At 32.1% G+C, this 14,927-nt stretch overlaps 1 protein-coding gene across 1 annotated transcript in view; it reads left to right on the top strand.

The window, feature by feature from the left end:
- LOC105549188 (disintegrin and metalloproteinase domain-containing protein 18-like) overlaps positions 1 to 14,927 on the top strand; it is a 79,641-nt gene that overhangs the window by 56,564 nt on the left and 8,150 nt on the right. The window contains exons 17-18 of the mRNA XM_011993609.1: positions 3,319 to 3,396; positions 5,259 to 5,373. Of these exons, the coding sequence (XP_011848999.1) occupies positions 3,319 to 3,396; positions 5,259 to 5,373 (193 nt within the window). The remainder of the gene's footprint in view (positions 1 to 3,318; positions 3,397 to 5,258; positions 5,374 to 14,927) is intronic.

Here is a 14,927-nt window from a genome sequence, read left to right as displayed (position 1 = left end):
TGCCAGCGAGGGCAAAGGGCCAGTGTGGCAGCCTTTTGTATCCACACTCGTGGCTCCTGAGCTCTTGCCTGGCATCCAGAAAAAAATGAGGTCGCTCAAGCAAATTGAAGGATGGTAAATGCGAGAGATTTTATTGCCAGGGAAAATGGCTCTCAGTGGAAAGGGCAGCTGGAAAGGGGACGGGCAGGTAATCATCCCCTCAAGTCAGGCCATCTCCAGCTGGACTCTTCTCCAAAGTTACACCGTCAAGCTGCCCCTCTGAAGTCAAACCACTTATCTCCAATGTCCGGCTGTAGTCCCTAGTGTCCAGCTGCTTCTCTCTGCTGGCTGAGTCTGGGGGTCTTTATAGGCACAGGGTGAGGGAGTGGGGTGGGCCTTGGATGTTTAGGAAAAGGCAGCATTTGAGCGGGAAAACAGGGTTATGAGTTCTCACTTTGGGCTGCGGTCTCAGGCTTTTCGGCTTGAGGATGGGGCTTTGCCAGGGACCCACCCTCTTCTGCCTATGATTTCTCTGCCCCCTGTCCCTATCACTATCAGCTAGACTAAAGAAGAAGAAAAGATAGAAGATCTAAACAAACAAAATGAGGAATAAAAAAGCAGGCATTATAACTCACCACAGAAATACAAAAGATTATTAGCAACTATTATGAACAACTTTATGCTCACAAGCTAGAAAAGCTAGAGGAAATAGATAAATTCCTGAAAACAAAAAACCTACCAAGATTGAACCAGGAAGAAATACAACTCCCAAAGAGACCAATAATGACTAGTGAGAATTGAATCAGTAATTAAAAATTATCCCAAGAACAAGAAAAAGGTTAGGACCATATGGATTCACTGCCCAATTCTACCTCCAGAATAGAATAACTAATAATTAGACTAATATAATAATAATTAGAATAATATCAATCTTTTTGAAACAATTTTTAAGAATCAAGGAAGAGGAAAGTCTCTCTAACTCATCCTACAAGGCCAGTATCATCTGATACCAAAACCAAACAAAGGCATAAAAAGAAGTAAAGACCAATATCTCTAGAAAACATCGATGCAAAAGTCCTCAAAAAATACTAGCAAATCAAATCCAACAGCACATCAAAAACATAATACATCGTGATTATGTGGGATGCATCCCAGGGATCCAAAGATGGTTCAACACATGCAAATCAAAAATTCGATCCATCACATCAACAGAATGAAAGAAAAAAAAAACATATGATAATCTCAATTGATGCAGAGAAATCACTGTATAAATTTCAGCATCTCTTCGGATAAAAATTTGCAATAAACTCAGCATACAAGGAACATTCTTCAATATCATAAAGGCAATCTACAACAAACATACAGCCAACATACAACCAACATTATACTTAACAAGGAAAAATTGAAAGCATTTCCTGTAAGAACTAAAGCAAGGTAAAGATGCCCACTTTTATCACTCTTACTTAACTGGAAGTCCTCACCAAAACAATAAGGCAAGAGAAAATAATAAAGTCATCCAGACTGGAAAAGAGGAAGTAAAATTATTCCTGATGATTGAGCTTTTGTCTAGAAAACCCTAATGACTCCACCAAAAAAAAACTTTTAGATTTGATAAATGAGTTTAATAAAGTTTCATGATACAAAATTAATAGACACATGTTAGTAGTGTTTCTATATACCAATAATGATCTAGCCAAGGACAAAATCAAGAAGACAGTCTCATTTACAATAGCTACCAAAAAATGAAATTAAATACCTAGGAATATATTTAACCAAGGAGGAGAAAGATCTCTACAAGAACTACAAAACACTGAATTAAATAAATAAAATAAATTACAGATGATGCAGACAAGCGGGAAAACATCCTGTGCTCATGGATTGGGAGAATCAATATCATCAAAATGACCATACTTGTCAAAACAATCTACAGGATAAGGATTCAATGCAATCCTTATCAAAATAAAAATGTCATTTTTCACAGAAATAAAAAATGTGAAATTTATATGACACGAAAACAGCTTGATTAGTCAAAGTAATCCTAACCAAAAAGAACAATGCTGGAAGCATCACATTACTTAGCTTTAAGTTACACTACAATCCAATGGTAACCAAAACAGCAAGATATAATTATAAAAATAGACACATAGATCAATGGAACAGAAAAGAGATCCCAGAAATCCACATATTTACATCAAGTTGATCTTCAATAAAGCCAGCAAGAACATACATTGGGGAAAGGACTATCTTCAAAAAGGTGCTGGGAAAACTGAATAGCATATGCAGAAGAATGACATTGGACCCATTCCTCTCAGCATATACATGAACTAACTCAAGGTGGATTAAAGACCTAAACGTAAGATCTGAAACCATAAACACCCTAGAAGAAAACCTACAAAAAACTCTTGGACATTGGCCCAGGCAAAGAATACATGACCAAGTCCTCAAAAGCAAACACAATGAAAACAAAAGCAGACAAATGAGACTTAATTAAACTAAAAAGCTTCTACACAGCAAACGAAACAACAGAGTAAACAGATAACCTACAGAATGGAAAAAAATATTTGCAAATTATAAATCCAACAAAGGACTAATATCCAGAATCTGCAAGGAACTCAAACAACGCAACAGCAACAAAATAACCAAGTAACCCTATTAACAAGTGGGCAAAGGACATGAATAGACACTTCTGAAACTAAGACAAACAAGTGGCCAAAAAACATGGGAAAAAATGCCCAACATCACCAACTATCAGAGTAAAACCTTAACGAGATACCATCTTACACAAGTCAGAATGTCTATTATTAAAAAGTCAAAAAACAATAGATGTCAAGAATGTGGAGGAAAAGGAAAGTTTATACACTGATGTTGGGAATGTAAATTAGTACAACCTCTTTGAGAAACAGTATGGAGATTTCTCAAAGTACTAAATATAGACCCACCATTTGACATAGCCACTGTACTACTCAAATAAAAAATGAGCATAAAAATGTCTCCTTCTAAGGGTCTATATGAGTGAATAAAAGAAAGGTGCATAAAAAGTGTTAAAAGAGGTCCTATAAATTAAAAATTGCTAGTACAAGCTGGCTACTTTTTTCTTGTACCAGTTTGCAATAAAAATGTATATTTCTGCTTTCTGAAAATATCTCATTTGTAATATTTCTTATTAAGTAATAACATACCATTTAGAATTGTTCCTACGGTTTTTATTAAAATGTTACGAAATTCAGATTCATCTGTTCTGTATATCTCCTGTGCATATAATATTTGTACGAATATGATTCCTTATCTCTTGACTTTACATTTAGTATTTTTGTTGTTGTTTGCTTTGTAATATTTTAGGTATGTTATTCTCGTGGATGCAGATATCTTAGTGAACTAAATATAACAAAGTGTACTACAAATTGTGGACCGAATGGGGTATGTAACAGTTACTATTTTTCTCAGTATAATTATTTTAATCTATGTCAATAACATGTTCTATGATAATAACAAAGTTCACAAGTATTAGATGTGAAAATTTCTTGTTGAAAATTGTCATTAAATAAGGAAAGTAGATCCACTATTTTATACATACATATTATTTATGCATATAATCAGATTTTTATAGGCCTCATGAGCAAATAAGTTTATACTTTGTAAAAAATGCACCATGAAACAGAATCCATTATTATGATATTAGATTAAGATTATTAAATTTTGGAAATGGATTTATTAAGGACTATACTTATACTTTTATGCATATATATATATTGTTTATAATTGAGTGTATGTGTACTTATATAATATTTATGAATATCCACACACTGTTATGCACATTGATTTATGATATCAGAGTTTTCAATCCATTAAGATATGTTTCATTACCCAACAGCTTCAACTTATTTCACTATATGGCTCATCCATACTATATTTGAAATGCCATTCACTGATGGCCTTTCAATTAATGTTAAATTTTAGCTTAATTATTACAAATAGTGGTACAACAGATATGATTGTAAATTTACCTTTGCACATTGATATGCTTTCTTAAATTATTAGCAAATAAAATTTGTTTGGGCTGAACATATGCACAATTTGAATTTTTCTAATTAATATACTGTCATCAAGAAACATTATGCCAGTTTTTTCTCCCACCTATCATGTATGAAAATGTGCATTTCCTCATATTCTGGCCAGATTAGTTGTATTAATCTTTTTAGTCTCTTTTAACATGCTAAGTCCATTGTTAACTTGCGTTTATTTGATAATTAATAACACAGTTCCTAAGTATGTATGGTCATATCTGCCACTCGCATTTCTGTCTGCTCATCTATTGTAAACTTATCTACTGGCTTATAGAAATGTTGTAAACTTTATAAGTCATTCTGAGCATGCATTTGTCTCCTTGCGGTCAGTGTCTTCTGCCATATTGATGATTCTTTTTTTTATAGTAATTCAGGAAAAAAGTGGCCTGCCTGTGTGGTTTACATCAATTTTTCCCCAAAATTACTTACACATCTATTATTTACAGTTTCTTTTCTTTCTTACATAGTTTTAATTGACTTTCATAATGAATTTTGCATGCATTTATTTCTGAATTCTCTACTGGCCCTTTTTCCATTTGTCTGCCAGATCACATTTTTACATTTTTTTCTAGCTTTCTATATAAATTTTTTGTGTCTGTATCTGATTGAGCAAGCATCTTAAAATTTTGGCTTTCCCCCCTATTTTTTTAAATAAAATTTGGTTCTCATCACAACTATTTTTTTAAGTCCAACACAATTTATAATAAATTTTTACTCACACCTTTCTATGGTTTCTAGCATTTGCAAATTATAAATCCAACAAAGGACTAATATCCAGAATCTGCAAGGAACTCAAACAATGCAACAGCAACAAAATAACCAAGTAACCCCATTAACAAGTGGGCAAAGGACATGAATAGACACTTCTGAAACTAAGACATACAAGTGGCCAAAAAACATGGGAAAATAATAATTTTCTGTGTAATCTGTATGCCCTTCCAATAAAAAGCATTTAAATTGTATCAAGAATGGTATTCACTTTATTAGAAATGTAAGAGACAAACAAGAAGATACTTCTATGATGTTTGAAAATATATTGCATGAACATTTATTATACCACCTCTTATTTTTTAAATTATTTTTCATATTAAATTTAAAACTCCTTATATTAAATGGTAGTATTTTTAAAATTTACATTGACTAACAATCACATATAAGGCAGTTAATTTTTGGTTGTATATAAATGCTTTTTTTGTTTGTTTGTTTTGGTTTTAGATTTGCAATGACCGTTTCCATTGTCAATGTGATCCTGGTTATGCTCCTCCAGATTGTGATCCATCAATGTCATCACCAGGAGGAAGTATCGATGATGGATTTTGGCTTTCAGTAGGTTAGTCTCTAGATCTGTGTTTCAATACAGCTTTCTGCTCTCATAGAAATGATCTACATCTTTGCTGTCCTGTATAACTATCAAACACCCAACATGTGGATAATGCAACTAAGGAACTGAAATTTCAACTGTATTTTACCTTATTTAATTTAAATTTAAATGACCACTGTGACTAGCGGCTACTAAATTGGATCTAGAGCCAGACAGCTCTAAATCTTTCTGCCAACCAAAATTTTCTGTATAGTTTTAATTCTCACCTAGAAACAAACATTTTAAAAACCCTCCCCTTCACTTTAAGCAGGGTTCCCAGAATATTTCTATTTATACGCAGAGTTTTCTATGTAAGTGTAGTTAAATTATAGAAAACATTGTAGTTTTATTATATAGTCTGTGTATTCCAAGGACGTCACCTACTGTGATATCCCAATTCACAATCAAATTCAATCTTTAAAGTTAACTGTAATATTGAAAGAGAAAAATCATTAAATTGTTCATGCCTACAGCATATGAATAGTCTGTGGCAATGAATATTTTTAAATTGATTTGATGAAAGTCATGAATAAATATATTTGTTTTTACTAAACCTTTCTTTTACTATTAGAATTTTATACCTGAATAAATACTTGAGGAATGGATTCATATGTCAAATATGCTGAAGTGGCATATAACTAGATGTATGAATATCTTAATATGGCAACTTAAGAGCATAGGAGTTAAAGACAATAGGAGTTAAAGATCAAGAAAAAATATATGCCAAGAGGTTGTTAAGAATGAGTTTCCTTGTTCCCACAACTTAGAATTTGGGGTACTTTATTGATGGATGATACTGAAGAAAGTACTTTCAGTTAATTTAGGAAGAAAAAAGTAGTTGAAATAAATATATACATAAGTAAATTAAAAGAAGAATAAATTAACCTATGCTCATCTTTCACCAATGTTAAAATGTTACAAATCTGTCGTACAATGTCAAAACTGGGAAATGAACATTGGTAAAATACAGAGACCTTAATCAGATTTCTCCAGTATATTTACACTCATTTGTGTGTCTGTGTGTTTGTGTGTGTGTGTGTGTGTGTGTGTGTTCTATGCAATTTTATTACAGTTTAGATTTAGGTACAACTATCACAATGACAGTGCATAGCTGTATCATCACTACATGGTTGTCTAACGTGACCCCGTGGTAGCTACATTTTTTTCTTTTCCCTCATCTCTAACTCTTCTTCCAACCACTAAATGGCTCTCCATCTCTCTAATTATGTAGTTTTATGAATGTTATATAAACAAAATCATATGGTTTTTATATTTGTGCAATTGACTTTTTTTCTTTAGCATAATTTCCGTGAATAGGATCCAAGTTCTTGCATGTACCAATACTTAATTCCTTTTTATTGATGACTAGTTTTCATTTGTATGGATATGCCATAATTTTTTAACCTTTGATCCACTGAAGGACATTTGGGTGGTTTCCAGTTTTAGTTATTATGAATAACTCTGAGGTGAACATTCATGTGGAAGATTCTATGTGAAAATAATATTTTAGTTGTCTTGGATACATGCACAAGACTGAAATAGCTGAGACATGTTGTAAACTACTTATAGTTTTAAAAGCAATTGCTAAATAATTTTTCAGAATAGCTGTACTGTTTGACAATCCCACCAACAATGTATGAATTACCCACGTTTTTGCACCCTCACCAACATTTGATTGTACCACTGTTTTTTCTTTAATTTTAATCATTCTATTAGCTGTTTATTAATATCTCATTTGCACCTCCCCATGAATAATGATTTTGAGTATCTTTAATATGCTTATCTGGTTGTATATTCTATTTAGTGAAAAGTCTGTTCATACATTTTACCATTTACTAATTGGATTGTTTGTGTTTTTAAAATGTTCAGTGTTGAGAGATTTTATGTTTTTTAGTTTTTATTTTTCATTATTATGGGTACATAATAGTTGTATATGTTCATGGGGTACATGTGCTGTTTGTTAGACATACAATGTGTGATGATCAAATCATAGTAATTGGGGTATCCATCATCTCAAGCCTTTATTATTTATTGGTATTAGAAACATTCTAATCACACTCTTTCAGTTATTTTAAAATATACAAGAAATCATTGTTAACTATAGTCTCTCTATTGTGCTACTGAACACCAGACCTTATTACTTCTGACTGTATTTTTGTAACCGTTAACCATTCCCTTTTTATCTCCCCATCCCCACTACTCTTCCCAGGCTCTGGCAACCATGACTCTACTCTCTATGAGTTGAATTGTTTTGTTGTTTTTAGTTCCCACATATGAATGAAAACAGACAGGCACCATCTGTCTTTCTGTGCCTGACTTATTTCACTTAACATAATAGCCTCCAATTCCATTCATGTTGTTGCAAATGACAGGATTTTATCCTTTTTATGGCTGAATAGCACTTGGTTGTGTATATGTACCACATTTTTAATCCATTCATCCACTGATGGACACTTAGGTTGATTCCGTATCTTGGCTATTGTGAATAGTGCTGCTTTAAATAAACATAGGAGAGTAGGTATCTCTTCGATATACTGATTTCCTTTCTTTTAGATATATACTCAGCAGTGGGATTGCTGGATCCCGTGGTAATTCTATTTTAGTTTTTTTGAGGAATCTCCATACTGTTCTCTGTAGTGGCTATACTAATTTACATTCCCACCAACAGTGTGTACCGAGTGCTCCCCTTTCTCCACATTCTCACATTATTGCCTTTCTTTTGGATAAAAACCATTTGAACAGGGATAAGATGGTATTTCACTGTGGTTTTTAGTGGCATTTCTTTGATGATCAGTGATGTTGAACCCCTTTTCATATAGCTGCTTGCCATTTGTATGCCTTCTTTTGAGAAATGTCTATTCAGATCTTTTGCCCATTTTAAAATTAATATTTTATTGAGTTGTTTGAGCTCCTTACATATTCCGGTTATTAATCCCTTGTCATATGGGTAGTTTGCAAATATTTTTTTCTGTTCTGTAGGTTGTCCCTTCACTTGGTTGATTGTTTCCTTTTCTATGTAGAAGCTTCTTAGCTTGATGTGAGTGGATTTGTCAATTTTTGCTGTGATTGCCTGAGCTTCTGAGGTCTTACTCAAGAAATCTGTGCCCAAATCAATGTCCTGGAGAGGTTTACCCGTATTTTGTTCTAGTTGTTTTACAGTTTAGGGTCTTAGATTGAAGTCTTTAATCCATTTTTATTTGATTTTTGTATATGGCAAGAGATAGGGATCTAGTGTCATTCTTCTGCTTATGGCTATCTAGTTTTCCCAGCACTATTTATTGAAGAGACTGTTCTTTCCCCAATATATGTTCTTGACACCTTTATTGAAAATAAATTGACTTTAATTAAGTGGATTAATTTGTGCATTCTTTATTCTGTTCCATTTTTCTGTGTATCCGTTTTATTCCAGCATCAGGCTATTTTGGTTACTATAGCTTTGTATAGTGTAAGGTCAGGTAACATGATTCCTCCAGTTTTGTTCTTTTTGCTCAGGATTACTTTGACTACTCTGTGTCTTTTGTCATTCTATATGCATTTTAGGATTATTTTTTCTATTTCTGTGAACAATTGCATTGAATCTGTAGATTACTTTGTGTGGTAAAGGCATTTTAACATTGTAGAACTGTTAAATTCAGTAAAGGTGCAGAATACAAAATGCCAACAGCCAACAATCTGAAAAACAAATGAAGAAAGAAATTCCATTTACAATAGCTACAAATAAGATGAACTACCTAGGAATAAACTAAAAGAAGTGAAAGATCTCTACAATAAAAATTATAAAACATTGATGAAAGAAATTGAGGAAAAAAGAAAAAATGCCATGTTTATGAAAGATTTTATGTTTTACAGATACATGTATTTTGTTGGATGTGTGATTTGTGTATATTTTCTCCAAGTCTATAATTTGTTTTTTCTCAGAACAAAATTTCTCTTTATATGACTTTTACTTGATAAGGTCCACTTTTTTAGTTACTGGATTGTGCTTCTTGTGTCAAGTATATGACCTTTCTATGAGTATTAGGACCTGAAGATTTAAAAAGTATAGCCTTATGGTTTCCATTGAAGCCCATAATATATTTTAAAGTAATTTTATATAGGATGAGAGATATAAGTCAAGATTAAATTTTTGATAAATGAGTGTTCAATTACTCTAGCATATTTTTTTAATTTTTTATTTCCATACCTTTTTGGGGAAACAGGTGGTATTTGGTTACATGAATAAGTTTTTCAGTGGTGATTTGTGAGATTTTGGTGCACCCATCACCTGAGCAGTATACACTGAACCCAATTTGTAGTCTTTTATTCCTCACCCCCTTCCCATCCTTTTCCCCTGAGTCCCCAAAGTCCATTGCATCTTTCTGATGCCTTTGCATCCTCATAGTTTAGCCCCCATTTATGAGTGAGAACATGTGATGTTTGGTTTTCCATCCTGGAGTTACTTCACTTAGAATAATAGTCTTCGATCCCATCCAGGTTGCTGCAAATGCCATTAATTCATTCCTCTTAATGGCTGAGTAGTGTTTCATCATAAATGTATGTATTATCACACAGTTTCTTTATCTCACAGTTTCTTTATCCACTTATTGATTGATGGGCATTTGAATTGGTTCCACATTTTTGCAATTCCAAATTGTGCTGTTATAAACATGTGTGTGCAAATATCTTTTTCATATAATGAGTTCTTTTTAATGTACACAAATCAGTAGCTCTCCTATATGCCAACAGTGACCAAGATGAGAATAAAATCAAGAATTCAACTCCTTTATAATAGCTGCAAAAAATAAAATAAAATATTAGGAATATACCTAACCAAGAAGTTGAAAGACCTGTACAAGGAAAACTACAAAACACTGCTGAAAGAAATCCTAGAGGATACAAATAAATGGAAACAGATCCCATGCTCATGAATGGGTAGAATCAATATTGTCAAAATGACCATACTGCCAAAAGCAGTCTACAAATTCAACACAATTTCCATCAAAATACCACCATCATTCTTCACAGAAAATAATCCTAAAGTTCATATGGAACCAAAAGAGAGCCCGCATAGCCAAAGCAAGACTAAGCAAAAAGAACAAATCTGGAGGCATCACATTACCTGATTTCAAACTATACTATAAGGCCATAGTCATTGAAACAGCATGGTACTGGTATAAAAATAGACATATAGACCAGTGAAACAGAATAGAGAACCCAAAAATAAACCCAAATACCTACAGCCAACTGGTCTTCGACAAAGCAAACAAAAACATAAAGTGGGGAAAGGACACCCTGTTCAACAAATGGTGCTGAGAAAATTGGCAAGCCACATGTAGAAGAATAAAACTGGGTCCTCATCTCTCACCTTATACAAAAATCAACTCAAGATGGATTAAGGCCTTAAATCCAAGACCTGAAACTACAAAAATTCTAGCATAATTTTTTAGAAACGTTATCTTTCATCTATTGAATTGTTTTGCACCTTTGTCAAAAATTAATTAAACATATTTTCAGTGGTATTTTACTAGGTCTCTGTTCAGTTCCATTGATTTGTCTTATTCCATACACTAGTACCACATTCTTTAACATCAGGGAAAAAAGGAATTTCTGTCACTTTATTCTTTTATTTTCAAAATTGCTGCAGCTGTTCTCAGAGCTCTTCTTTGTCTATATGCATACATAGTAGCATAAGTTCATCTATCTTTATTTAAAAATCTTGCTGCGATTTTTACAAATCAATTTAGGAAGAATTTACATCTTCATTATTATTGGATCTTTCAGTCTATGAACACAGTATATCTCCCCATTTGAAAGAAATCAAAGAAATCTGCTTTGTAATTGTAATTTTTACCATGTCCTGTGCATTTATTATTTCATTTTTATTTCATTATCTTCAGAGCAATTTTAGGTGATGTTGGATGTTTTTTATATTTTGATTTCCCCTTGTTCCTTGTTAATATGCAAATACACCATTGATTTTTGCACATCAATCCTGTATTTCCCAATATAATTGAATTCGGTTTTCTGAGATTTTTTTTTTTTTGTTTTTGCAAGTTCTTTGAGATTTCTACATAGGTGATTATGCCATCTTCAAATAGGTTTGAAGATAACAGCTTTCTTTCTTCTTTTCCAGTATGTATAACTTTTATTATTTTATTGCACTTCCTAGACTTTCCAGGCCTATGTTGAATAAGAGTTGTAAACAACTCACCTTAATAATTATTTTAGCAGAAAAGAATTTATTATTTCACCATTAAGTATGATGGTAGCTGTAGGGCTTTTGTAGATATTATTTATTAGTTTGAGGAACTTCCTTTAATATGTATTCATTGAGATGTTTTGTATTAATTTTTCAAATGCTTTTTAGTATCAATTGATAGGAACGTATGAACTTTGTAGTTCACTGATATGATCAATTACATTGATTTTTAATTTTGAATCAATTTTGAAAATATAGAATAAATTCTTCATCATGATTTATTAATTTTTGTACTTTACTAAATTTGATTTGTTAATATTCTGCTGAGGATTTTTGTGTCTAGGTTGGTGAGAGATATTGCCTGCCTCTCTCTCTGTCTCTCTCTCTTTCTTTTTCTGTCTCTCTCTTCCTTGTATTTGTTTTATCTTGTTTTGTTGTCGACTAAAACTGACATCATAAAATGAATTGGGAAGTGTTTACTCCTCTTGTGTATTCTAGAAGTGATTGCTTAAAATCAGCATTAAAAAAAATTTAGTAATAATGTCCAGTGAACTCATATGGGTCTGAAGATTTATTCTGTGGGAAGCTTTTAAAATTAAGGTATTTCTTAAATAAATATTTTCTTAATAAATATGTAGACAATAATATTATCTGTTTCATATTAGATGAGTTAAAGTAGGTTACACTTTTTCATGGAACTGACCAACTGATTTCTTTTTACTTCTGTCAATTACTAAGAGAGGGTTTTTTAAAAATTCTGATCATAATTATGTATTTATTTTTTTCATTTTATCAGTTAGTTTGTATTTCATTTTATTTTGATTTTTCTTCATTATTGCATGTGTAGTTTAGATTTATTTCTGATGCATTGTTGCTTTTACTATTTCTGTAATGTTTATCTTTGTCTTGAATTCTATTTTGCCTGAAATTAACCCTTATTAGTTACCTATAACTTGTAGGCCCAAAACCATTTTTTTAATTTAAAAAACATATTACAAGAAATATATAAAAGTAGAAATAAAAATAGTGAAATCAGCTTTATGAAAAATTTCAATAAAAAATTTGATGTGTAGAAAACTCAATATTTTACTCTAGTCTTTGAAGGGTATATAACTAAAGTGCTCTATGTGTTTTGAATACAGTTCCTGCTGTCAAACATGGATCTAGATCATATCCTTTCTATGACTGTGAGAAACATTTGAAGTACATCTCTAGTAGGTTAGAGGTGACTATGCTTTGTGATTATTTTTTTGTGTGTGCATTTATATCTTCAAAAGGCAACTTTGATGGTCACAGTTTTCCTGATGTTATCCTCTTTGTACTATAATCAAAATATTTTCAGTTCATTTTAATAAACATCTAAAATAATTACTAAGTTTTTAAACTCCTACATTGACTCCATTCAATCAACTCTGCATAAATATTCAACTTCACTATGTGTCCACTTGTGAACAATATCCAATAAATGTTCATGTACATCTTCCATAGAAGCTGGAATACTATTTATTCTAAATCTTATTTACAGTGCAAGAAATCCCAGGCATTTATGAAAAATATTGCTTGCTGAAGTCCTTCCTATTACATGAGTACTGGATGAGAATTCTATGTATCCATTTTGTCTTTTGAAATATATCATTGACTCACTGATTCTTCACTTGAAAAAAATTAGGATATCATCATCTAAAGATTTGTAGTCTGACATTTCATTTATATGGTCAATTGCAACATTTTTGTAGACTCAATGTTTGCATTCCTCAACATTTTTATTATGTAACCTAGTTCATAATGTGATGGTACTTGGAGGTGGAGTTTTTGGTATCTAATTAGGTATGAAGGCAGAGCCCTCTTGAATGGGATTAGTGTTCTAATAAAAGAAAGCAAGAGAGATCCTTCATCCCTTCCATTATGTAAGGTTAGAATGAGAAGATGGTTATGAACCAGAAAATAGGCCCAGAGAATAAATCTGCCAGTGCCTCTATTTTGGAATTCCCTGCCTCCACAATGATGAAAGATATATTTCTGTTGTTTGTAAGCCACCCAGTTTATGATATTTTTGTTACAACAGCCTGAACAGACTAAGATAATCATTACAGGCTAAACTGTTGCTTTATGTTTCTTTACGTCTGTCAGATTAATAATTGTATAATATTTTCCTTCATCAATAGTCTTCCTCATATTATTACAAGCAGTAAAAAAAGGCTGAATTCTTAAATGTGTTCAACAAAAGCTATGACAGAAAGACAGAAGTCTCCAGGACTTTGTTGTACTTTCTTGATAGTTGATATATCACTTTGGACAAAAATGTAAGAAAGCTGAAGTTTTCCAGAGGAATAAAAAATGGATCCCAGAAATAAATCTTCACATGCATGGTCTAATGATTTTCAAGAATGCCTAGACCATTTATTGAGAGAAATTTCAGTCTTTTCAATGCACCATGTTGAGATACCTAGGTATTTGCATGCAAGAGAATGAGGTAGGGCCCTTAGTGATACCATATACAAAAATTAACTCAAAATCGATCAACAATCTAAATGTAAGAACTAATATTATAAACCCTTAAAACAGAAGACATAACAGGAAATTGTAATAGCATGGAATTGGGCAATGATTTCTTTGATCTGACTCCAAAAGCACCATCAGTAAATGAAAAAACAGATAAATTAGGATCCATCATGATTACAAACTGTTGTGCATCAAAGGATAGTATCAAGAGTGAAAAGATAATCCATAGAATGGCCAAAAATATTTAAAATAATCTATCTAATGAGGGATTAATATTAGGAATATATAAAGAACTCTTACGAGTCAGTAACAACAACAAAACAAATAATTTCATTTAAAAATGGGCAAAGTGGTTGAATATTTTTAATACATCTTTGAGGAAATGTAAAGCTGGGGAGCAGGCTAGTAAGCACAAGAAAATGTGTGTTTTTCACATATTAACGTTACTATATCCTTGGGGAAATACAAGTAAAAACCATAATGAAATACCAATTTGTACCTATTAGGATGGCTATTACAAAGAAAATTCAAAGCATATCGAGTGTTGACCAGGATATGAAAAAACTGGAACTCTTTGCATTACTGGTGAAAATGTAAAATAATGTGGTCTTTGTGGAAAACATCATGCTGGTTCTAAAAATATTAAACACAGAATTAGCATATCATCCAGGATTTCCACCTCTACGTATATGCCCAAAAATAGTAAAAGCAGAGACTCAAGCAGATATTTCTTTTTATATATATATATATACTTTAAGTTCTAGGGCACAACGTGCAGGTTTGTTACATATGTATACATGTGCCATGTTGGTGTGCTGCACCCATTAACTCGTCATTTACATTA

The sequence above is a fragment of the Mandrillus leucophaeus genome, unplaced genomic scaffold (assembly GCF_000951045.1).
Source record: "Mandrillus leucophaeus isolate KB7577 unplaced genomic scaffold, Mleu.le_1.0 Scaffold111, whole genome shotgun sequence".
Classification (NCBI taxonomy): Eukaryota; Metazoa; Chordata; class Mammalia; order Primates; family Cercopithecidae; genus Mandrillus; species Mandrillus leucophaeus.
Note: the sequence above shows the minus strand (reverse complement) of the source record. Positions and strands in the feature narration are given on the sequence as shown.